Genomic DNA, 27,043 nt, shown 5'->3' on the forward strand with positions numbered 1-27,043 from the left:
TGCGCCACTGAGCAACTCTCCTAGGAATAAACGGGGCTTCGCCTCAAAAGCTGTATCCAGGTTTTATTATACATCCATGTTTGGTACACGTGAAGTAGTCTTGTCTGGGCAGATTGGCTGTTGGCTTAAGAGTAAGTAGTCAACCTTATTTCTAAACAACTTTACGTCATGAGAACACCATTGCTTTGGTGACTGACAAAAAAATAAAAATCAATGTAAACTTGTTCTATGTTGAAAAGGGGTGAATGAGTCTTTTCTACATTTCAACATAATGTTTAGGAATGTGAAAAGAGCAGACGAAACAAAACCTCTAACTTCCAAAAGCTCAGACATTTTTAAAAATGTCAGTATACATTGAAACTCGTGACCTCTGAGCTTAAAGGTCACATATTTTGCTTTTCCATGTTTTCTGTCATATCTACAATGTTATAATGTTGGATTTTCATGTTAAACGTTGCCGAAATGTCAAATAATGAGGTAACGTATTTTAGACAAATCCCTGTGAGCTTAAACGTTCATATTTCCAACTTTTCTGAACACTTCTATGATTGGTCATTGGCTCCAAGTAGGCAGGACTGGAGTGTTTTTTTTTTTAAGCCACTGCGGTGTTAACATTGACCCATGTAACTACATTCTAACAGTAGTAAACAATGTCACCTTGGCTGCCAGTGTCGTTAAATTCTCTCCAATTCCGGGTCACATTACTTATGAAACATTTTCTGTTAGTATTGGCTTTAAAAAGTTTTTATTTTTGACTGCTATATTGTATTAGTATAAACTGCTAACTAAAGTAGCTACATGGCTAATGGTAGTAAACAATGTCATCTTGGCTGCCAATGTTGTTAAATTCTCCCCAATTTCGGGTCGCAATACTGCTGAAACATGCCCGGTTATTCGATAGTGTTTGGTTCAAAAGCCTTTATCTGCGAATTTTGACGGTAGAAAGTGTTGCTTCGTTCCATTATAATCTAACGTTAACATACTGCTAACTATTAAGTAGCTACATGTTAACCCAACATAGTTGTAATCTTGGCCAATGCTGGTCATTTCTCCCAAAATTTCGGTCACTTTACTGCTGGGACATGTCCGGCTGTGTAATATTTGGTTTAGAAGCCATTATTGGTGATTTTTCACGGTACAAAGTCCAGCTATATACTCCGTTGTAGTAGCTCCAGCTACAACTAGCTAGCTAGTGAAACACGGAGTGAGCTCCGGAGTTTCCAGGAAGCGCGCTGGCCAATCAGAGCAGACTGGGCTTTTTTGGGAGGAGGGATTAAAGAGACAGGCGCTCCTACAGAGCGTCTCATACAGAGGGTGCATACAGGTGCAGCAGCCATGGGCTGTATGAGAAAGATAAGATTTTAATTTTTTTTATTTAAAGCATGTAAACTTGTTCTAGTACAAACACAAAATACAAGTATAATCCTGAAAATGCTATATAACAGTTGTCCTTTAATGTCTGAGCTTGAGATATAAATACAACATTCAAATGGATGCTCAACCAAAACTTGTTTTTGATCGTATATACCATGAGGTTTTTCCAACTGTTGCTGATTTGCAACCCGGCTAACATTAGTAGTGGCATTAGCATCAGATTAATTTAGAATTAGCTTGCTCGCTATAGATGTGAAAAAACATGGTGTTATACAGTATATGTATATGCGGGTTAGGCTGTATTACTGTGGATACAGTAGGAAATACTAAAACCTTTGAACATTTCCGCTTTTACAAGAAGCAAAAAGATTTAGAGATTAAAAGCAAATTAATAAAACAATCAAACACCACGCAAATAAAGTACCATGACAAGTTAGTAAACTAGTGTGTTTGCTGGCTGTCTAAGAGCCAGATTATCATGGGATTATCTCTGTTGACAACGTTTTATTTCCAGGGTTGTTCAGGTGATACCGAAAACTGCTCCTCAGATCAGGAGGGTAAATCCAGACAGCTAGCTAGACTATCTGTCCAATCTGGGTTTTCTGTTGCATGACTAAAACAACTTTTGAACGTACACGTTCCACCAAAACAAGTTCCTTCCGAGACTATTTTGCAGAATACCTTTGCTCCGTCCGGCGCTTAGTACAGCCCAAGACGATTGTGATTGGTTTAAAGACATGCCAATAAACAAGAGCACGTTTTTCTCCCATCCCGGAATGCTGTGTGGACTAGCCAGGCAGTGCTGTGGAGGAAGGTCTGGCAATGCAAGAGTATTTCCTGCTGACAAGGGTTGTATTACTGTTTACAAAACCATCTACACCAGAACTGAAATCAGGACTTAACTAGATTAGAATTAGAATATGTTCAGAACTGCCATGAAGAGAGAGCCAAGAGAAGTGCTTCTTTGGAGAAATTATTGAGCGATACTTTGTCTGTTACACACCTGCTTACCTGCTCTAATTCCTCACGCATTTGTGTCACAGCAGGCCTTCAGAAGCCTCCCCCGTGGCTATGTCTACTTCTGCTACAACTTACAATACCGCTGGGTCTTCTCAAACATCAACTCCAGGTGTTTCAGAGTTAAGACGAGGCATGAGACAAAAATAGTGCCACATTAACTTAGAACAACAAACAACCATGAATGTGGCAACAAATCTATGGCACGGTTCACTTTCCTTGACCACAGAAGTTTTTTTTTTGCAGGTATCTGCTTTCTCGTTCTAGGTTAAGTCGCCATTTGCGAGGGAGCCAACTCTGCAAGATGGCGCCAGAGAACAAAGCTGAAAAGCCTTTATTGAGACAGAGCGATAGAGAGATAGATAGATAGACGTCTGGATGGACAGGCGGATAGGAAGGCAAGGAGACAGACAGCAATCACACTGCACAAACACCACAGAGGTCAATGCTATCATGGAAACAAGCAGGTTCTTTCGTAGCATTTCATCATCATCATCTATCTCGGTCACTTGCGCTCTCTCTCCCTCTTTCATGGCTGGATTTCTCATTGATGACAAAGCCATTTATGTCTCTCTTATGTTCCCACCCCTGCCTCCACCCTCTCCCTCCTCCCCCACCCATTCCTCACTGTCTCTCCCTTATCCTCCTCGCTATTTATGCTTCCTCTTGTCTCTGTTTTTTCTCTCTCTCTTGCACTTTCTCCCGTTTCTCATTCTCAATTTGAGGCTCTTTACTCCCCTCTTTGTCTTTCTTTGCCCTGTTCTCGCTCACGTCTCTGCTATTTTTTCTTCCTCTCTCACCTCGTCTTCATCACTCCTTCTGCTCCTCTTCTCTCACCCTCTTACATCATTTTCTCTCTGAACACCTCTCCCCCTCCCTCCTCCTCTCCATTTTACCTTTCCCTTTCCCGTGATTTAAATTCTGCACATCATCTTTCTTACTCTCCTCTTCCCCACTTACTCTGCCCTCCCCAAGCTTGCTCGCCCTCTTTTACTTACATGCTTTCCTACTCTCTTCCCATGTTCCTTATTGCTCCCACCTTATCCCCACTGCATCTCCTTTTCTTGTCAACGTTTCTTTCCCAACTATCTCCAACGTATCCCTTTACAATTCGCCTCTTTCACTTTCTTTTCATTTCATCATTTTCCCCCTTTTTTTTCCTTTATTCTTACCACTTTTTCTCTTCTCCTTTTTCATCATCTTTTCTCCCCATTTCTCTGCTCTCTCCCCATGTACCTCCCCTTTCGATCCTTTCTTCTTAGCCTGGGAAAACCCTGACAAACTTCCGGCAAATTTGATTTGATGAGATGAGATTGATTTGTTCTGCAAATCAGTCTGGCCAAGAGCCCATTCAAGCCCATTTCCAATTTTTCCAAATCGAGGCACCAATCACAACCGTTGAGGCGGGCTTTACATGATGACGATAGCGCAGCGACAGCAAGCAGCTTTTTGTTTACATTCAACATGACGGCCACCGGAAGCGCAGCAACCGCTGATGCCGCTGTCGCGGTTACGTCACCCAGATCGTTGGTCTGATTGGTTGAAGGACTGTCCAATTTCGCACAGAGGAATTTGAGCTCTGTCCGTTGGTGACGCCCCTTTGGAAATGGGCTGTGAATGAGCCTTGCCCAGACCTACTCTCAGTTACAACTGAGGAGGGTCTGGTGTCAAACCAGGCTACTTTCTTCTTGCTATCCTGTCTAAATGTTTCTCCTTTGCCTCTGCCACACCTTCCCATCATTTAATCCCTTTTACCTCCTTACTGTCTCACCTCTTGTCACCCTTCCTGTATCTCATCTTTTTCCCTACTTCACTTGTTTTTTTTTTAATCCATCCTCCATAGCCTTCTTTCTTACCATATCTCCATCATCTCCCTTTCTCCATCTTCACATTCCTTCTTCTTCCTCCCCTTCATTCTCACCGTCTTATGCTATTTTCTCCCACCTTCACTTCTCCTAACTCTACCTTCATTCTGTCCCTTCTTCCTGACTCATACATCTGCCTTCTTGCTCTGCCTCCTCCTTCTCCTATTGTCTTTATCTCCTTCTTTATTTGATAAAGAGATCTAAGAAATCACTGTCATGTTCAGCCCCGATAAAAAGGAAGCAACTCTGCTTTATTATTACCTTAAGTTACAGACACGTCTCTGTTGATTAGGTATCACCTGTGACACAGCCAATAAATGAGAGACACACCCACCAAACAAGAGCAGTGGTGGCCTAAAGTTAGAGAAGCAAGCTTGGGACCGGGAGGTCACCAGTTCAATCCCATACCGACAGGATAAAATCTGGTTGGGGACAGTGAAAGAGCAGCTTGTCCCTCCCTCATTACCACCACTGAGGTGCCCTTGAGCAAGGCCCTTAACCCCAACCGCTCCAATGGAGCTGCTCAGTGGCCAGCAGATCAGACTGTGGTTGTACTGGGCAGCTTCCAGGTATGAATGTGTAACTGTGTGAATGTGACAGGTCGTCGTTGCAAATGAGAAATTGTTCTCAATCGACTTACCTGGATAAATAAAGGTTAAAAAAAAAGCCCGTTTCACACCGTTCCGAGGAAACATGTCGTTCAACCAGGAAACCAAACGTTCCCCAGTACTGCACGTGGCAAATATGAAAAAACTATTAGCAATCCCAAAGCCATTGCAATATTAAGAAAATATAAATTTGATTACTCAGGAGAAAAAAAAGAGCTAAAAATTGAGTGCGTAAATAGAACAAATCAAGAAAGAAAAAGCCTACCTTATACAACTTTAATCTCCTCGAATAATTAAGTAAGTAGATCAATGATATATGCCCATTTTTAATGATTGATATCTGGTTCCTCTTCTTCCTCCAGCGCTGAGAGATAACCGCATCCAGCTGCACCGCTCCACACCCACCGAGCTTTCCATAACCATCGCTGAAGTGCAGCTGTCTGACGAGGGCGAGTACACCTGCTCCATATTCACCATGCCGGTCCGCACCGCCCGGGCTACAGTCACCGTGCTAGGTAGGTCACACACACATTCCTGCACGCACACACAGTACATATTCACACTGTTACACACACACACACACACACACACACACACACACACACACACACACACACACACACACACACAGTACATACTCACACGATCATACACTGTGCATGTGGAGGGGAAATCTGTCATCTTGATGTTGCCAAAAACAGCGGTGACAACTTTTCCAGACCTTGAAATAAACCCTGGACTGTTTGTATCCGTAACTGTCAATCATATTAGCATATTAATATATATGATAACCTTTTTGATGCTGCATCATTATAGTTTTATTAAAACTCCCTTTACTCTATTGGTTCCAACCTTTCTTTCTCCTGTCTGTCCTTGAAGCATGTCCCCTCTCTTGGAGGCCCATCCTAAGGTTTCTTCAGATTTCTCGTTCTTTTTTTCTCACTGAGCTAATGTTGCTGAATGACATTCCTGCCTTCCTTGTGTTCATACTCAGGCGTGTCTTCTTTGAGACTGATTGACGGCTGTACAAATCAGTTTGACTGCAGTCTATCTTCATTTCTCTCTCAAACCTGTGGGATTGTGACAAATCTGAAATCAACAAATGTAAATCAAGGACTTGAAGCATTTGGCATCTTTTCTCATATTCTCCTAAATTGTCATGTTATTTACAATTTTGAAACAATTTCCACTTTTTCTACCAGTCAGTTTCAGACTACACACATCCAATGACAGGGTAGTTTAACTTTTAGGCTGGCTCAAATTCACCTTGATACAGACATTGCGTTAGCCCGACCTACCCCACAGGGTTTACCGTCTCTCAGAGCAGAATAATGTTTGACCCCGGATGTCCATTGTAAGTGTGACATGCTACGAATGGCTGCCTGTTGGCATGAGGCATAATATTGCTACTCCAGCACTTCAGTGATGCCTTTCCATAAAGTTAGAGGACAAATGAAAGGCGGATTAGAAAAGAATGTCTGCAATCAATGCAGCGAAGGCTGAGATATTCTGACTTGTCGTCCCTAGTATGGGTAAAACTGCAAAAACTCTGGATCCTACGTTGCCCAAAATGCAATTGGATTGCATCTTTTTGTTCGATCATCTACTCCACATCACAAATTTTTGACTTACTTACTATGTGTAAAGTAGAGTTTCCCTTAACAGTAATGATGAGTTAAGTGAAAAATAAATGGAAGAAATGTCTGAAAAAGGATCCCTTTTGTGGACTGTAATGTCATGACTTCGTAGCCTTCCTTGTGATGCCTTCATCCGGTTTGATCCAGATCCTTGCTCATACTGTAGCATTAACCTTTGTATAAGGTTACGACCTCCTATAACTCCTGTGGAGATAAAGCAGCTCCACTCGTCTTCTTTGAGATGGATGTTATTGCCTATGTGTGTGACACTCCCCTGCAGCCTGCAATAAATTGTGGTCATCCTGTCAGTGGTGAGTGTGCCTGTTTATTGATTGGATATTGGGCTAATCGGCTTTGGACCCCCACAAACAGTCTTTCAAGTATTGATTTTTATTCGTCGAGTTGTTATTGTTGCTTAGTGTCAGCTTATGTGGCCATTTTTTGGTGTTGTGTGGTTTTACTTGAAGATGAGAACAAAGCATCGCTTGGCAATACTGTAATGCACCAACTAATGGCCAAACAACCACAATGGAGACTTACTGTATACATGGGAAGAGACAGCTGGTCTGATATTCCTGGGAGGTTGTGTGTACGGCCAATATTTCAGGCTATCCAATGCAACTTTTAAGTTGCTGTGCAATGAAATTCATTCTTTGTGAAAAACACAGACATCCACATCTGAAGCGCTATGTGTCTATGATAAAGTGCTATATAAATGTAATGAATTATTATTATTATTATTATTATTATTATTATTATTATTATTATTATTATTATTATTATTATTATTATTATTATTATTATTTATTCAACAAATTGGCTTCCATTGCTTAATTTTACATGGCTTCTGATTTAGACAAAGAATACATTTTTGATGTAAGCTTTTTCATAACATTGAGGAGTTTGTTTTTTAATCCATTTTTTGGCTGTTTCCTCTCAGCTTTTTCTAATTCATCGCACCATAATTTGCCAACAAATTCTTGGATGAACACTGAGCTGCCTAACTCACTTGGAAGTGGAAAGAAGAGATACTAGAATTGTGATATTCAGGGTGGGGCAGGGTGGCTTACCACGGCTGTTTTGTAGCTGAAAGGCCACATGGTTCTTCCCTAAATTTGGGGTTTGTCATTCCACAGCTGTCAACGCATCCTTGAATAAATCATTTTGTTGATATCCACTCAAATGTTTTGGCAGTGCTGTAAAGTATATTGAAAGTAATTGAATATTGTTCCTCTGGACAATGTGAACGCCTGAAATGTTAATGCGACGTTTATGTATGTGTGCGTAGGTTGGGTAGGCGAACGTGCGTGTCAGAAGCAAAGTTGAAGGCGGGTCTACATTAGCTCTTTAAATTCAAATTAACATGAGAGTCACTCCATATTTCGTCAAATTTTGCAGTAATTGTGATTCAATCATTTTTTATTCGCTGTAATTGACGGCTGTGACACTGTATTCTACATTCAATAAATATTTCATGACCCCTGAGAGGGAGCCAAATCATTAAAAATGTATGGTAAGAGATGTCTAAAATGCATGGATCCCTGTGGGAAAATCTGCAAAAGACAACATTCATGTGTGTGTGTTTTATTCTTGTTTTGACATGTGCAGGGGTTTTTGACAGAAACAAACACACGCAAGCGCATAACTGCTGAGTATGGTCAGTTTTAAATGCTTGTGTGTCTGTTAGTGTAAAATGTGTGGCATGCCTCTCGGCTCTCTCCTGAGCTGAGCAGAGAATAATTTACAATGGCCTTATTCTCTTTTATTCTCCTTGTAGAGGAAAGGGTCTCGACAGGGCTTCTCCAGCCAATTCTATATGTGCAGTATTATTCCCTCATTAATATTCAATGCTACTTTACTGCCAGAGAGGTTCCGCACACAGTGCACTACATCAAATACTGCTACATTAAAAATTGACCATATTTTTATTTTTTGATCTATACCTTGGTTAGTTCAGAGCACTTTATATTGGTAGGTCTGTTTGCTTGTCTATCTCCAGGGGGTGGACAAAATAACAGTGACATCTATCTATCTATCTATCTATCTATCTATCTATCTATCTATCTATCTATCTGTCTGTCTGTCTGTCTGTCTGTCTGTCTGTCTGTCTATATGTCTGTCTGTCTCTCTCTCTGTCCCTCTTCTGTCATTTCCTCACTCCCTAAAAACTTGTGATAGTTTGGAAATTTCTCCAATTTTCTGGCCTGAAAAATGTCACAAATTTCAGAAATTGGGAAAACAATCTTGTCACTATTAATGAAAATATATCGGTTTCTGTCCCTTCATGACTTTGTCTCCCCTCTCTCCATCTCTACCTTTCTGGCTCACTCTCTCTTCTTCTACTCTTTCAGATCTCTCTCTTTCTCTCTCTCTCTGTCCATCACTCTCTCTCTCTCTGCTCCGTTAATGGAACTGTGCGATAGCCGGAAAACCAAATGTTCATTATTTTCAAAAGCAGAATGACAGTAAACTCCGCAAAAACTTGGAGAAAAGTGCCGCCCACAGCGGCTCCAGATGGAGTACGGCAAGAAAAGTTTCATTCTCACCACGCTTGCCTTCGACCATAATGGTGAAGAGTGGATTCTGAAGTATTTGGCAGAGTGGATTCGTAGATTTATTCTCCTGATTTAACAACAACAACAACAACAACAACTTGTGCACCAAGTTAAAATAGTAATTAAGCAAAAATGTTTCTTATTTTAACCGACTGTGCCGGAATCTGGAAGAACACCTCTGGGAGAGGAAGATGCATCGTCAAATTTTGGTTTGGCTCAGGGCATCTCAAGTGGCTCACTTGGCCAAAGCCAGTTTGAATCTGACCTTTGGCTTCTATCGTCCCTCTGTCTCTTTTAGTTCTTCTTGCAAACTACCACACAAGACACCAATTTCTCCCTAAAAAACGTTTAGTCTGACTGAGTCATTCTAACTCCCATCTTGGCTTTTACCTAATGAAAATCTACTTGACATTTCAAACTGACCTGCAGTTTTAAGAATAAACAGTCAGACTGGGATGGCAGAAATGCCAAGGCTGTCAGAGTTAATACAGAACTTATGCTGCTGATTTTAAAGGGATAACGCATTATTATTTTTTTCATTTAATGAATTGCATTTAAATGTTTGTCTAAATAGGCAAATGTGGGAATACTTAATGTGTGCCACAGTTGGAATGTTAATGAAGGATGTTATGCTTTTCTTTTTGCCTCTAGATTCACTTTTTTCAAGTCTAACTAAAAATGTGATCTGAAATTTCCATGGTGTGTTAGAGACTACTGAGTGTTATTTTGGAATTCCCCTGTGGAATATGTATTAATCATAACATTTTGCAATGAATCACAATTTCAAAAATCTAATCATTTCATAGTGCTACTAGATACAGTATATAAAACAATCTCAATACTTGTTCATCAATAAAATGGCATATTGTTCCCTACAACTAGGACTGCACCGATCTAATCCGCCAGACTGTTTGGGTGTGATGCTGACCGTTTTACCGTAAGCAGATTGGGTATTGACAAGAAATAAAGATCCATTAAATATAGATTATTTGTCAATGTTATTATAAAATTGTGTGTTTCTGTCATCACAAGTTTTGAATACCACAGCAATCCCTGGTGCATGTTGTGTTACATAAAAACTGGAATATTTTACACAAAGCGTATTGGTATTGAACAATTTGTTGTTCTCTATATTGTCTAACAAGTTCTTTAAACTCAACTTAGTCTTTTGATCTGGTGCCATATTTTTCCAGTGCCTTTAAATAACCATTGCTACTGCTTGTTACAGTTAGGGAAAGATTGTGGTTATGGGTAAACATTGATTTTTGGTAGAAAACCGGGTTTGAAGAGCAACAACATTAAGCTATTTCGGCCTTTCCTTCTGGGACACAACAGTAATCGTTTGCACTGCCTTAAAGGGCCAGTGTTTAGGATTTAGCGGCTTCTAGAACCTATGGTGGCCTGACGTAAAACCGCTAGAGCTAATGTTTGGTTAGTCTTGCATTGCCAGGCCTATCTCCACAGCGAGGTGGAGTAAGGTTTGGCTATACCACACGTAGATTCTGTGATAGGAGAAAATAACACTTTGTGTTGTTTGCACCAATCACAATCATCTCGGGAAGGAACTTGTTTTGGTGGAACATTTGCACCCCTTAAAAGAAAACACCACATACAATATTAAATTAACTGTTCACCCAATACAGTAACGTGAGCTATTTAAATTCGCTGGATACATTGTTAAACCTAATTTGCTCTTACCAGTGTTTCGCCGTGTGTACTTCGTCCACAGCAATCCCACCAATCGGTCCCAAAACATCCCAGTTAGAGAGGAAATGCCCTAAACGTATTCTTTGTAAATCTTTACAATCATTCCCCAAAAGAACAAAGCAGGCCTGCCTTGTTGCACGATCCAAATCTTCTTCAAAACTTGACATTTTCAGTTTGTTGTTGTTTCCTGAAGTGAACAGCAAGATTTGATTTGAGAATGACAACACTCAGAGAGCGGAAGGTGAGCCATGTGTGGGGAATGGCTACTGTAGCAATATGGTGGTGCAACCTGCCCGCCATGTGGCACCGCCCTAGTTTACAACGATTCTTAGTTTCAGGTGGTTATACACTAATAACCACAAGTAGAGCCCCTAAATCCTACACACTGGTCCTTTAAGTGGTTGCTTGACAGCAAAACATAAAAACATTCTAGTGCATGTGATGGACACTGATGGAGGGACAGTAGGTGTCATTTGAGCTGCTGTGCAATGACGGAACCAATTTTTGGGGCAAATCAATGCAAGCCTGCATCATTGACTACATTTACAAGCTGTCAATTTTCGGGTTATGGTCGGGTTAAGGTCAATATTCAGGTTTATGAAACATTCGGAATAACCCGTTTACATGCGTGAGCAGAGAGAGTTACTCCTGTATACATGGAATTTGTAATCAATTGGCAATTTCCCGATGTAAACGGCGACGCACGGTTAGCGTCTGGACGTACGGACAACCTTAAGACGCAATAACTTTTCGGTCACCTTCTTATAAATCTCACTATCTCGGTACTTTCTGCCGTCAACAAAAGACATTATAGTCATGGTTTTCACCACACTAATAAAGAAATTGGTTTCCTCCTCGCTCCAAAAGTGTGGTGCTGTACTGCGTCTCGCCAAATCAATGTTCCTTTTGATGGGGATATGCCGATACGCGTTTACATGACCAAAATTTCGGGTTAGAAAAGGGGTAACCCAGGTAGCATATTCGGGTTTTTAAAAAGGGTGAGGCTATTTGCACCCCTGGTACAATTAGCAGTGTATGCTATTTGTACCCTGGTGCAATTAGAAATGAATGCTATTCGTACCCCGCCGGTGCACACAGCAATGTGTTCTATTAATACCATTGCATTTACAGTACCTTGGCATATATTTACACACAGTTATCCATACTACTCATGTATTACACCTTTTTGGAATATTATCGCCCAGACATTCTTACCCTAACCATAACCAATCCCACTCCTCTTGCCTAAACCTAACCAACCCAACCAGAGCAGGCATATTCATGAGTCTTCCCCTACCACCCTGCAAAAAAAAAAGAAAAATTTGTGTTTGACTTGCGAAATTGCATGTAAATTATCCAATCCAAATTTAAAAAAATAAGGTCACAACACAGGGGAATCAAACTCCCATACCAAAGGTAAGCGTTCTAACCACTCACCTAGCAGTTCTTTCAGGAAGTTAAACAACTGTTTACCACTTGGTTTCTTCAAGCATCGGTTGCTAGGTAACCATACTGTATGCAAAAAAATAGGTACTAACTAACAAACCAACGGTTGTATGCTTTCACTGAAGACAGAAAGAGCAACTGTAGTATCCATTTTCCGCTAGAAATTCATTTGTTAAAATCTGGTTTCGAACGGGTTATTGGCTGCATGTAAACGTAGTCATTGTTTTTCTCTGACCTGGTTTCCATCAGAGTTTCAAAATTTACCAAATAAATTCAAGCTTGTCTGTGATATTGAGGATGCTGTATCAAATTTAGCCGTTTGTATTATTTTTTTGTCCTCCAATTCCGTACACAAGAACTTTGCAAAAAATATGCAGTGCTTGTTAGCTCAGCCATTGACCTCTCTTTTTTACTTTTTCTGGCTACAAGGTGAGCCCTGCAGCATGACAGTTTTCTCTCTCTAACTCTAACTCTTTCTGTCTCTCTCTCTCTCTAGGTGTGCCCGGTGAACCTCAGATCTTGGGCTTTGAGAATGCAGTGCCGGAGGGGGGCAAAGTCACCCTGACCTGCACCAGTACAGGCAGCAAACCCCCCGCCAAGCTGCACTGGTACAGAGGAGACAATGAGCTGGAAGGTTAGAGACACAGGGAGTGTGTGGACGCTCTATGTGTTTGTGTGTGTATTTTTTAAGTGGGGTCAGAAAATGTGTGTTGGACGTGTCTGTTGTTGTACTCTGGCTTGTTCTCATGCTGGATCTGTATGTGTGGTAATGAAGCGCATGGGTGTGGTTATGTGTGTAGACAGTGTGTGTGTGAGTGTGTAGCTGCAAGGATACTCCGTAGGAATGTGAGGATGTGGTTTGTGCTTGTGTACGTGTGTGTGTGTGTGTGTGTGTGTGTGTGTGTGTGTTTTCTCTGTGTGCTTACAGTAATAGTAGTACAGTGTTTGTGTGATCCTGCAGTAATCAGTGTATATTTGCAAGTGTGTACTGTATGTTTGTAAACAAGCGCATATTTTGGCACATACATAATGTAGGCACATTTCTGTGTGTGTGTGTGTGTTTTTTTAAGTGTGTGGGAAAGTAGCTTGTGTGTGTGTGATCATGCTGTGTGTATTGTGTCCTTGCCACATTGCCTGCTGTCTCTCTGTGTCCTAAACCTGTGCCTGCATTTGTGTGTGTGCAAGTGCAAGAGCACGCTGCCTGTGTGTGCTCTAGTGCAGAAACATGTGCCTATGCATGTATCCAGCAACTGTGTATACGTTTGCTGTTATTGTATTTAGAGTGTGTGTGTGTGTGTGTGTGTGTGTGTGTGTGTGTGTGTGTGTGTGTGCATGTCATCCTTTGAGCCACAACATATCTGCTACTGGGAGAGACACCACATAGAGCAAGAGATAGCGTGGGTCGGATCTAGCTGGGGATAACGACAGAATCCAGCAATAAAAGGCAGGGCAGAGGAGAGGATGAAGGGATGAGGTCGAACACAGACATGGAGATAGAGAAAGCTTTGCATAAGGTCAGACTGACTGTTTTTTTGAAATGCGCAGGGAAGAGAAAGGGAGAGGCAGAGGGAGCACAGTGAGGACAAATTAGCCAGCTTTTTTTCTTTCAGATAAACGGAAAAATCAAGGAGACGATTGGCAGCCTCTGAGTCACACCACTGGTATTGGCATTGGTAGCCGTTTCTCTAAATTACGACCTTGTTTCCCTTAAACCCCACTACCCCTTGTTGCTTCATCAGTCAAAGGTTTTCGGTTTTGCTTTACCGAGCGGAACAAACATGTTGGAAGTGTTGCTTCTGTCGCCCTTTTGCTCCTTCCACCATCTGCCTTTCACCAGAAACTCTCTAGGCTTTTAGCTCTGTTAGCACTGGGAGAACAGCACCCTCTGTCTGTCTGCAAAGCTCTGCAGATGTCCCGCTAAGTCTGTGTTAATGGTACAACTGCAGTGTTCAGACTGGTAGAGCTTATTTGCAAAAGCCTTTTCTACAGTGATTACACTCCTACAATATGATGATATAATATGATAATGATTTATTGATGGGAAAATGCGACACTCTAGACGGCTTTGTAATGGAAAAATGGCTGTCTTGTGTCCTGATGCCTTGGCAGTGTTAGTGTTTGCTCTAATTATGGATTGAAATGAATCGAAAAAATGGACTGAAGCTACAAAGAGAAAGAGGAATGGGAGAGCTGCCCGCCTGAGGACAGATTATCTGTTCTTTTTGTTACAGCTGAACTAAAAACAGGAGACAGAGGGAAAGAGGAGTCTGGAGATTGTTGCTTTTTTAGACAGATTGGCTTTTTGTTCAAAGGGTCAGCTCACTTAAGAAACTCAAAGATGTATTTACCCTCTTATTTGTAAGGGTGTCAAGCCACGCAGAATTTGGTTTTATTGGTCAGGGTTTGGAGATATCTGTCCCTTGAGATCTCTTCCAACAATTCAATATAATGGGGGGTGAAAGCAATTTTGTTTGTGGTACGTTGAAACGTTTTATTAACATTTCTTTGCAGCAACATGTCTTTCCAGAAACAATGTTTGGATTGCCCTGGATGTTGGCATTGAATGGTAAAAAAAAACACTGACTCATTGAACGTAATCCAGGGTTTTGCTGAATCAAGGGTCTTGTCTGCCAAAGTGACAGGGACACTGGTTCTGTTTTGTGATGTGGGTGAACCACGGGGTGAACCGACCCTTTAAAATACAGGGAGAACAGAGAGAAATGGAGGGACAGACAGAGAGCGATTTGAAGGAGATCAACTCGATGTGAATGATGGTGTGTTCGAGGCCTCGCCCAGTCGTCCTGACACCACACAACTCTAATCAGTCATGTGGGAATGACACACGCACGCGCATGAAGACACTGTCACACAGTGCTCATCTCCGGTTAGATAGCTGAAAAGCACTACAGGTCAGTGTGCTATTATTACAGCTTCTTATTCATGCTGTTGTAGTCTACTAACTGCGTGCGTGCATGCATGAATGCGTGCGCGTGTGCGTGCGCGTGTGTGTGTGTGTGTGTGTGTGTGTGTGTGTGTGTGTTAGGTGATGAGCCCTTACGCTGCTGCTCATCACTGCTTCTCTGACAGCTTCACTGACAGTAAAAAAGGACGTAGAGAGAGAGAGAGAAAGCGAGAGAGTGTTTGTGTGTGTGTGTGTGTGTGTGTGTGTGTGTGTCAAGAAATGACAGCGAGGGACTGCAAGGAAAAAGAGAACAGAGAGGGAGTGAGTGAATGAGCGGGAGTGTGTGTGTGTGCATAAAAATAGACAGAGCGGCTGCGAGGATATCGAGAGACTGATGGAAGCTGCAAAGATAGAGAGAAAGAGAGCGCAGACGGGGAATTAAGAAATCCACAGAAGAAGTAGCGGGGCGGCTTTGCTCTGTCTGAGTGGGAGCGCAGACTGAGGGGAGAGGCTGAAGCAAAGCGGGACCAGTTTTAAAGAAAAGGCGACTGGAGAGCGCAACAGGACAGAGGGGAGAAATAGGAAGGAAGGCTGACGAAATGGAGAGAGAAATCCGGAAAGAGGATTTAGATAGAGAGAGCGGGGAGAGGAGGGGAGACGGAGAGCAAGAGAGTGCGGGAAAGGGAGTGGTAATTGAGAAGAATGAAAGGCTAAGAGCTTTGAAGACTGTATTAGTTGTACTGTGTGAAAGAGCTATGGATCATTTAGTGACATCGATGTATTGGAATGGGGATAATGGAGATTAATGGTGGCACTTAAGGCCATACAGGCTGAATACCGGCCCAAATTGTCATAATGCAAGACGTTGGGGGGATAGCGAAGGGTACATGGGCGTGTGTCCGTATGGAGCAACGTAATGTAAGAGACGAGACAGAAAGAGACATCAGAGAAACAGACAGTGGTGAAGGGAGTATTTAGATCCTTAACAAAAAAAAGTTCTGCATTAAAATGTATACTTAAGTAAAAACTCATTTTGCACAATGTTTCCTTTGAGATCTCTGCTTTATTATAGACATTATACAAAACCTGCTTTTTGTAGTAGTTCCAAGAGTGCCACGAAGTAACCTAGCTTTGAGATAAATGATGTTGGGCAGAATTTTAAGATTTAATTTTTTAAGTGTTGACAGAAGAAACGTAAGTGAATTAGTCTAGATTTGTCATTGAGGAATCAATTCAAGTCAACAATAATCACAGCACTTTGGGAAACGGAACAAAGATAGGGCTGCAACAAGGATGCTTTGTGACTCTGCATTTCATTGTACTTTTATGTTGTGATATATGTCTTAAATTTCATCCATAAAGGTCTGAAAAAGGTCTTAACATGTCTTAATTCTAAATTTGGATTTGTTGAAACCTGCAGTAACCCTGAGTAAAGTAAAAGTAGAAAGTAGCAGAAAAATGAAAATACTCTATCCTAAAATGTTACTTGAGTACAGCACTTGAGTAATTGCACTCCACCCATAGGCATAATTTACAGGGGGGCATGGGGGGGTTAAAAGCTATTATAATTCCCTTTACATAAATAAAGACATTTGCACCATACATTGATGCAAAGAAGGCACACATTGTTGCCGAAAAATTCACCAGAATGCAGATAATGAAGTGTTTGATGATCAAAATTTCAATTTTGCTCAAAAAGTGGAGACCTCAAACCCCTCCCCCCCCCCCCCCAATGTTGAACCCAAAGTTACTCCCTTCATTCCACCACTGGAGATACAGTATAGAGACAGACCATACTGTGGTAAGACGGAACCAAATATATCCTAGCAGTTATATAGTCACCTGGTAATCCAGTAACAGGACTACTTAGCTCTCTTTATAAATCAGATGACCTCATCGAACGCACAAATCACACGTGAGCACTTTCCCTGGCCGTAATCCGATTACAGCTTAAAATTGATGACTGTTTTGATTATTTTAAAACCTTCTCCTTATCCAGGGAAGGGCTTTCGCTGAGCATGCACGCTGGTGTTAAGCCATGCATTGCTGTCTACTCACAGTTACACGTTTTTACACCCCGGAGATGCCAAGTAGAACCAGAGTCTTCTCATTTTGGCAGCTGAGCGGCTTCACTGCAGTAGCTGGGGGTTAAGCGCCTTGTTCAGTTGGCAAAGTTTTTAAAAATAACAAAGAGTTTTACTCACTCTTTCTCTGAACCTTTCCAGAGTGATCCAACTGCTCTTTTTCATGTTGTCTGTGATCCGGAATAGAGCTGCAACTGATGACTGCTTTTAGGGCTGCACAATATGCAGATATGCGATAACGTTGTTGAATAATGCAATAATGATATTACTTGCTTATTGAAGTGTGCTCAGTTCTGCATTTCTGCTGCTTTCAGTATTCTTCTAAAATACAACAAATTGTTGAATTAGAAACAAATAAAAGGAAATAATTTCTAACATTTTTTAATTAAACTAAAAAAGAATGACAATTACATTTTAAAGTGCAGTTTTCTGCTGATATTTTCTTTCAACTAACACAAAAAAATCTCTGAGTGTCTTTCGTGATATGTTGCAGCCTTTTGCGATTTGTTTATTGCGCCAGGTGATATTGCGATGATGATAAAAAAACTATATATTGTGCAGCCCTAATTGCTTCATTATTGATAGATCTTATTATTACGGGGGTTTTGTCTATAAAATGTCAAAGTAAGAAATCTAGTGAACAATGTCCATCACAATCTACCAGAGCCCAAAGTGATGACTTTAAATTATTTGTTTTGTCTGACAGTCCAAAACCCAAAGATATTCAAGACCAGCAGGTCTTCCCTTTCATTACTTTGACTTACAACGATATTATAAAACGGAGACGAGCTGCAAATACTAACTTTCAAGAAGCAGAAACCAGCAAATGATTACTTGATACAGTGCTTAAAATGATAGATTAACAACATTGATGTGGATGAAGGAAAGACTGCATATGTTTTTTACTGTAATACATTGTTTATGTTTCAAGAACTTACTTTGCTCAGGAGACCATTATGAATTCAGTGTTTTTCCTGCATAGGGGAATTTTTGGCGCACCCCAAAGAGGTTTTAGCCAGCCCCAAAGGAAAATCACCAGCACCAAAATGATAAGAATTGAAAATAAAAATAGCAATCCAAATCCTCTCTAAATGTGTTTAAGAGCAATTTACCAAACAACCGTTAAACAAGCAGAAGATAAACTTGAATATGAGAGTTGATCTCAGTTTTATCTACAGAGTCAGGCTGTACCGGACTATCCTGGTGATTATCTAAATGTTAATACTATCTTTTTAACCAGTTTTGTTAATTGGGGTTTCATTTACTCAAGCATAATATACATAGATACATAACAGGAAAATGCATAGATTTCTGTCAAATAAGGTATCAGAGACTCATTGTCTTTACTGTTCCAAAGGCCTATTCTGAATCAGGAAAAATCCTGGAATTGAAGTAGTACACTGCTTTATTTTTTTTCGTAATGTCACACAGTTGAATCTGCATTAAACGCACTGGCAGACTCATTCCTTTCATTATGAAAACATTTTACATCTCATTATGAGAAATGATTTTGGTTCCATCCACTAATCGATTAAGTTTCTGCTCTAATTTCAGAAAGTGTGGTCACAAGCACACTTCTCCAAAGGCCCAAACAGGCTGGACTCATTGATTGCTGCATTCAGTTGTTTGATTTTCCTAACATGATTATTTTATGGTGGATTGTACAATTGAGGGTTGAAGCAGCAGCAGTACCAGCACCTCCTCTACATCGCAGCACCACCTTGGGGGAAGTTAGTCTGAAGAATGTGCCGGTTTCCCACCTTTTTTTATTCTCGGAACAGGTGTTTTAATAAAAAGAACGGGCATCCCATAAAATTTTTAGCAGGTGCTGGAGTACTGTCGGGCCTAAATATACTATGCTATGCTAAGCTTTGAAAATTCGCTGTTGATTAGTACTGAAGCTTGGAAGCACAAAAAATTGTATTCGGGACAGCCCTGAAGCATACAGTATCTATGCTTCTCTGCAAATATGTCTTGTATTTGACAAATGGATGGTTGAGTGCTCAGTTTCCTTTATATTTCACACTGAGCAACCATCACTTCTCACATCTCTATCGTTCCCTCTATACCGTCAACTCTACATCATATTTCAGTTTGCATGGTCTGCTTGTATATACTGATTTCTTGGCCATTTGGGAGCTGGCAACAGGAAATCCGCCTTATATGACAAACATCATCCGATTTACATGAAACTTATAATGTCGGTCTACATGTGACACTGAGCCGCCCCTATACTTTAGCCACGCCCATGTATTTAGACCACGCCCCCTTTATGTTTTTTTTTAAGGTAGAGTCTTGTGTGAGGTATCATTGAACTCAGGAGAGAGTTGCTTTTTGATTGGTGATGGTTTGACCCGCCCCCCTATGTTAAGCCACGCCCCCTTTCATAACTGGTGACCTATATATGGTAGAGTCTTGTGTGAGGTATCATTGAACTCAGAATAGAGTTCCCTTTTCATTGGTGACAATTTGCCCTGCCCCATATGCTTAAGCCACGCCCCTTTTAATAACTAATGACCCGTTTCTTGGACACTATTGTGTGAGGTATCATTGAACTCAACAGAGAGTTCCCGTTTTCATTGGTCATGGTGTGGCCTGCCCCCCTATGCTTTAGCCCCTTTCACAGCTAATGAACTGTATGACGTAGAGTCGTGTGTGAGGGATCATTGAACTCAGCAGGGATTCCCTTTTCATTGGTGACGATTTGCAAGGAACGGTGTCCGCCAGTAACCCCAATGCGCGCAGAGGAGCGAGGGCCCGTACAACGCTGCTTGTATTTTTAATTTGGAGTTGTGTTTGTGTCCAATGTTGAGAGTGAAACAAAACAGTATGGTTGCAGGCCTGAAAACTAGAACAAAGAGCTGAAAGACACTAAAAAGCTCTGTAGCAGTAAGGGGAACTGTAGCGATACTTGCTTCATCACTAGGATTGATCCCTTTCACATAGTCCATTCATTGATAATATAGTCTTGCATTGCCAGACCTATCTCCACAGTGCTGTAGAGTAAGATCTGGCTACACCACAGATACATTCTGGGATAGGAGAAAAACAAAATATGGGTTGTTTGCATTTCTTTAAACCAATCACAATCCTCGTGGGCGGCGCTATGCTCTGGACGCATCGGTGGTGGCTCTGCAAAATAGTCTAAGGAAGGAACTTGTTTTGGTGGAACATTTGCACCCCGCAAAAGAAAATGCCACATACAATATTAAATGAAGTTATCTGTTCACACAATACTGTAATGTGAGCTATTTAAATTAGCTGGATACATGGTTGAACCTAATTTGCTCTTACCAGTGTATCGGCGTGTGTACTTTGTCCACAGCAATCCCACCAATCGGTCCTAAAATATCCCAGTTAGAGAGGAAATGCCCTGAACATAAAGAATATGTCTATTTGTCCAGGTTATGATATGACTCTAAGATGTCAGGCTCTAAAATACAATGTTGGTATATAGAATTGTGGTGCTCACAGCATTGAAAAAATGACTCTAATGATTAAAAAAAAAATCAAAAACATCTGGGTAATGCACAAAACACAGAATAAGACACCGGAATGTGTGGAAAATTCACTTTTTCCTGCTGTGTGCAGCAAAATTGAAATTTAATTCAACTCCATTTTATATGGGTGGAGACAGGAATATCAAAGAAGAACATCTCAAAACCAGGACAAAAAGAAAAAAAAGGACCTGTATGGCTAAAGATATAGATTTTTTTTTATTATTCGGTTGAACAGGCCCTTTAAAAGGAAGGGTCTGTTAGTTTGAACCTAATCCAGTGTAATACAACCTGTTACTGCTTCCCAGTCCGTTATGCTTGTGCGCCGCTTGAAGCTGACTTGCAAATCAACCCGGATTATCTAATAATAAACTGAGGAAATGTGAATTATGAGTAAATTCTATGACACTGGTGTCTTGGGAAAAAAAACACTTAATCTGACTTCATCTTATTTTTTTCTTTATGAATGTGTTGAGTCAGTTCCATGACCCCTTGGGCCTGAAAAACGTATTAAAACTCAATTGTATGATTTCGGAAAAATACTGTACACAGGAGTCATTGCGTAAACACACGGGATGTTTTCAGTCCCAGGTCTGGTTTTGGAGATCCATGGTTTTTAATAAAGGCTATATACTGTCTGTGTTTGTGTGTGCAGTGAGAGAGAGAATAGTGAGTGAGGCAGACGGTGACAAAAAGACTCCTCTGAGTGGCGTAGGATTATTGAAATGCACCTGGAAAGTAAACTAATTTTCTCCACGGGTCAGAGAACTGGTTATGGTAATAAAAAGAGAGATGTCATTAGATTCAGTGGTATTTGAAGAGTTCTCTGGGGGGGGGGGGGATGGAGGAGGAGGGGGATGAAGAAGAGGGGTCTGTGATGTGTTTGAGAGAGAGACAGAGAGGAAAAAGTGTGTGTTTTCCAATCTTCTCCCCTGCCACTATATCTGCCTCCTCTGTGTATATGTTATTCATAATCTTGACCTACATGTGCCGATCCATGCTTGTGTGTGTGTGTGTGTGTGTGTGTGTGTGTGTGTGTGTGTGTGTGTGTGTGTGTGTGAGTGGAAGAGAAGGCGATAAGGTTCTGGTCCACTTTCCAAGATTCACCAACCACTTTCACGGTCTGACCACCCAGTTTTATATTTTGTTTCTTACAATAGGGTGCAATCTCTGGATGACAGTCTTCCCTGTGTTTATGCTTTCATACTTTGTCTAACTCTAGTGCTGCTGCTTCTGCTGCACAGACCCACCTGCACCCGCTTTTTCTTTTCATCCTGCACAGACTGCTGTGGCTGCTGCCAGAAATGTGAAATAAAGGAATAAAAAGGGAAACAACATCAAATGGAAATGTCTCTATATGAAAATCTGAGCATATTTTATTACTTTACACTTGCCTCATAAAAACAAACCTGTTTTATCATTCTAAATAAATGCAGTTAAGATGCTTTAGATTCTTTTTATTTGCCAAGTCTCTATTTGGGTATAGTTGCATCTGCAAGCTGCGAGTGAGTGAGTCCAAGAAAGCTGGCAACTTAGCAACATTAGATCTTTGGCCTCTCTCGTCCCTTTGGTGTCCTTGAGCACGACACATAACAGACTGGCCTGGTTAGTAAACATGAGCGGGCTGTGTGCAGTTCACTGATGTTACAGTGAGTTCTTGCTACTGAAGGAAACTGACATTTTCATTTCCCTCTGATTGCCATTTGGAGCTGCCAAGATGCAACATAGACTTTTGCAGCTTTGAGGATGCCATGAAGTAGCTTTGAGGTTTCAATTTTCTTTGCGTCTTTCCTCATGAAGAAAGATGTTGTGGCAGGATGTAAGACTGATAGGATTTGATAGCCTACTGTATGTTACCAGAAGAAACTGTTGTTACACAGGATGGAGTTGTTATATATCCCCTTTTAGAAGTGCGGAAATTAAAGTCATACAGAGCACTTGGAACTTCATCATTGATTCATCTCAATATTATCTTTTTGATTAATAGCTTAGGCTCTAAGATATCAAAAAGAGAGCAATATAATCACAAGATGGTGTCTTCAAATTATTTCTTTTTTCTGACCAACCCAAAGATATTTGATGTACAACGATATAAAACAGATGACCAGGGTAACGTTAGCTTACTGGCTGGTAGCATGCAGCTAATGACACAGGGTAACGTTAGCTTACTGGCTGATAGCATGCAGCTAAAGACCCAGGGTAATGTTAGCTTACTAGCTGGTAGCATGCAGCTAAAGACACATGGTAATGTTAGCTTACTAGCTGGTAGCATGCAGCTAAAGACACAGGGTAATGTTAGCTTACTAACTGGTAGCATGCAGCTAAAGACACAGGGTAATGTTAGCCTACTGGCTGGTAGCATGCAACTAATGACACATGGTAACTTACTTAGTTAGCTTACCGGTAGCCGCAGCTACTCTTTTCCAGACACCATGGCCACTGCCGGAGTCAGACATGATGGCATGATGAACAACAGAACAAAAAAATTCCTCCTGCTTCTCTGAAGAACATTTTGCCTTCCCCGTGAGTGAGTTATGGAAACAAACAATGAAAGTAAAGCATGTGGACTCTAACGGACATTAAGGTGCGTTCAGGTGCATCTCAGTAAACTAATGGTGCTTTCAGTTGCACTTCGTAAACTTTGAAAAACTCAAACTGTTGTTGTAAAGTACTCTTCTTCCTTGTATTGGCTTTTATTGTCGCATTGCCATAACTGCTGAAAAGAAAATGTTTAAATCCAATCGAATTGTGACCTTACAATCGAAAATCGAATCGAATCGTGACACCCCTACTAATTAACTAATTGTTAACACTAAACACATTTTTGTCAAACTGAGAGAAATACACAGCACATATGCAACTGCTGCTAGTCCTAGTTACCTTCAAGGAAAAGATGAACCTGCATGTTTTTATGATCGGAAGTTTTAGTTGTCCTAAAATCTCTCATGAAAATTTATTGGATAAAACGTTATACATTATTGGATGAGGAGCATCAGCAGGAAAAAAAAGCTTATTTTAGTGAGGGAATAGTAGGGGTGGGAATCACCAGAGGCCTCATGATACAGTATCATCACGATACTTGTGTCACGATATATTATTGCGATTTTATTACCTTTTTTTAACTTCAAATTTTTCCCAATTTCAAATTATTTCCCCAAAAGGAAACCTTGTTAACATGTTTTATCTAAAAAGATAAACTTCTCTGTTTGTTCATCTCACTTCAATTTTATTGCTTCAAAATGGGATTGTCAAGGAGACAAACTGACCAACACATATATAATAAAAGATCCATACTTGGCGTCTGTGTATCGATACAGTATTGTCACGGAAAATATCTTGATACTATGCTGTAACGATTTTTTCCCCCACCCTTAGAGAATAGGTGTGATATTGCTCTAGAAATATGAGGAAATGCATTGTAAGACGTACAGTATATGTGGCTTATAATGATAGATAGCAAAACAAAACACCCAGGGGCGCAAGGTAACTGCACTGAAAATGCATTTTTCATTGAAACGGAACAAATGGGGGCATTGCCGTTATGTACAGTTTTACAACATGAAACCGCCACATCCTAATTACACGGAAAGAACCTTTTTTAGTGCCTTAGTGTGCGTGCATGGTATTTCTGTATCTGTGTTGTACTAGTGTTGTTCTAGTCTCTGGTTAAGATGCAGACAACGTCCTCTTGACTGTCCCCTTCCCCCCTCTTGTCCGTCTTCGCCTCAGGACATTCAAACGTGGTGGAGACCGTTCCAGACGATCCGACATACAACGTGAGCAGCGAGCTCACCCTGGAGGTGAGCCGCAGTGACGACAAGGCCCTCATCACCTGTGCCGTCGACCATCCCTCTCTCGCTCCGGGGGACAAGAGGAGCGAGCGCGCTCTGCGAGTGTTGTGTGAGTCAACTGGGAAAATGGGGAGGAGTGTGTGTGTGTGTGTGTGTGTGTGGGGGGGGTACTGTATAAAGAGAGGGGGAGTAGAGGACAGACAGATGTGAGAGGGAAATGCAAAATGCAACTTTGAACTGCTTGTCTTTTTTTTTTCTATTTCTGCCTTGCTCTTCTCATTTATTAGGCAGCAGAAGCACACATTTTCCTCCTTTGCAGTTTGATCTCTGCTCCAATCATTTCACATTAGCCGCCTGTAATAATGACCACACAGGAATGTAACCTTCCTCTGCTGGTGCACTTGCCCAGAGTTGAGTCACTGTGGATTAAAAGAGCAGGATATCATCCAAATGAAACTATAAATGGATCCCCGTCGGAGTCTGTGTCGGTGCTGCCACCCTGTGGACGAGACAGCGGAACTGCATCGCAGAGAGAAAGTGATGTCGTTGTGTAAGGGGTTATGTCATTGTGGGAGGAGAGATGGGGACGCCTACAGGATGCAGATGGGAGTAGATTTGAGACGGGGATGAGACTGTGTGCATGTCTCTACGGTTATGAGTCCTGTGTTATGTAACTGCACTCTGTGTGTGTTCGTGTGTGTGTGTCTGGGTGTTTGTCTTCCACTTACAGATTCCCCTGACGTGCGGATCACGCCTGAGAGCAATCTGCCTAGAGAGGGGGAGAAGTTTTATCTTCAGTGTGTGGGCAACGGCAACCCCGAGTAAGACACACACGCACGCGCACGCACACACAAACACATTTTATTGAAACCATATCTGCCTGCGTGTATGGTAACACACAAACACATTTTCCCTGATTTCAACACAGTCTAAATACCACATGCACCTCTACTCACATACGTACACAGTCACCTACCAACTTCATTTTAATCACATGCACATATTTCACTGACTTCAATATACAGTAACAGCACACACATCTTTAAAGGAACACGCCGACTTATTGGGAATTTAGCTTATTCACCGTAACCCCCAGAGTTAGACAAGTCCATACATACCCTTCTCATCTCCGTGCATGCTGTAATCCTGTCTGACGGCTCCAGCGGCATCAGGCCAGCACAGAACATGCAGGTAACTGGTTCCAGCAATCCTACTGCTCTGAATAAGTGACAAAATAACGCCAACATGTTCCTATTTACATGTTGGGATTTATAGAGTCTAAAACATGAGACACAGCCGTCTTCTAACTGTAAACATACATATTATATATAATATAGTTCCCGGTTTGTTTACTGTTAGAAGATGGCTGTGTCTCATGTTACGTTGTTTTTTGTACACGCTGTGACTATACAAATCACAACATGTAAATGGGAACATGTTGGCGTTATTTTGTCACTTTTGTCACAATTCGGAGCAGTAGGCTAGTTGGAACCATTCACCTGCAGGATCTGTGCTGGGCTAAGCTAATGCTGGAACCGTCAGACAGCGTTACAGCACGCACGGAGATGAGAAGGGTATGTATCACCTTGTCTTACTCTGGGGGTTACGGTGAATAAGCTAAATTCCCAATAAGTCGGCGTGTTCCTTTAAGTGATTAAATAAAAACAGAACTCTCAAACAGTATAAAATGACTAAACAACATGGTCATGTTCCAACATTCCCAGACAGTTTGCGACATAACTGGGTCTTTCTTCTTCTTATACTTACATTTTACCGGAGTAAGAGGACTTTAAAGTACATGTTGCACATTCTGTATGCCAGTGCCACAGCAGCACAAGAGCGTTTCATGTGGCATATATGTATGAACCTTGGTGTAACTTTGCTAATTCTCAACTGAGCTTCAGTAAAGTGCTTCCTGTTTGTTTACTGCAGATTGTCCAACCAATCTATGACAGGTGTCTACTCATATGGCTTTTTTTTCTGACATCTGATACCTCCATGGTGAAGGTATGGTTAGGTTTAGGCAACTAACTAACCACCTAACTACTTGGTTAAGGTTAGGGAAAGATAGTGGTCATGGTTAGAAGAATTTGCCGTTGACTGTTGGTAGGAGACGCCACTGTGTCTGGTGTCAAGATCAGACACGTTAAAAAAAAAATGCTATAACATAAAGCTACTCCCACCTTTACCTTTTCATAGTACCACAAAGTTCGGTAATTTGAATATTGGAACATTCATTACAGTTGTGAGGTGAGGATGAGGATAGTTTCGGATGGCCACTTAATTCCGGGTTTATGTACTGTCTTTCATTTAGTGCTTCTAGCCTTTTTATTGTCTCTTCTCAGCCAGTGCTAATGTCCTCTCTCACCTCAATGACTTGAAATAGGTGTGAGTTCTTAATATTGTTATTATGTCCAGTAAATTTCCCAATAGATGATCATTTATATCAATCCAATGCTTCCTCTATCATAGGAATCTCTTTTCTTTTTCTCTAAAGCATGTGCTGATGGAAGCCTTGAATCTTATAAACAAGGCTGGGTGCTGCTGTCCTTGCCCCAGT

At 41.2% G+C, this 27,043-nt stretch overlaps 1 protein-coding gene across 4 annotated transcripts in view; it reads left to right on the forward strand.

Annotated features, from left to right (window-relative positions):
- The window catches only part of cadm3 (cell adhesion molecule 3), a 92,379-nt gene that overhangs the window by 53,211 nt on the left and 12,125 nt on the right, over positions 1-27,043 (forward strand). For all 4 annotated transcript variants that reach the window (XM_028593266.1, XM_028593269.1, XM_028593270.1 and 1 more), the window contains exons 4-7: positions 5,227-5,379; positions 12,706-12,843; positions 24,422-24,592; positions 25,214-25,304. In XM_028593266.1, coding sequence (XP_028449067.1) covers positions 5,227-5,379; positions 12,706-12,843; positions 24,422-24,592; positions 25,214-25,304 — 553 coding nt within the window. The remainder of the gene's footprint in view (positions 1-5,226; positions 5,380-12,705; positions 12,844-24,421; positions 24,593-25,213; positions 25,305-27,043) is intronic.

Source organism: Perca flavescens, chromosome 12, assembly GCF_004354835.1.
Source record: "Perca flavescens isolate YP-PL-M2 chromosome 12, PFLA_1.0, whole genome shotgun sequence".
NCBI lineage: Eukaryota > Metazoa > Chordata > Actinopteri > Perciformes > Percidae > Perca > Perca flavescens.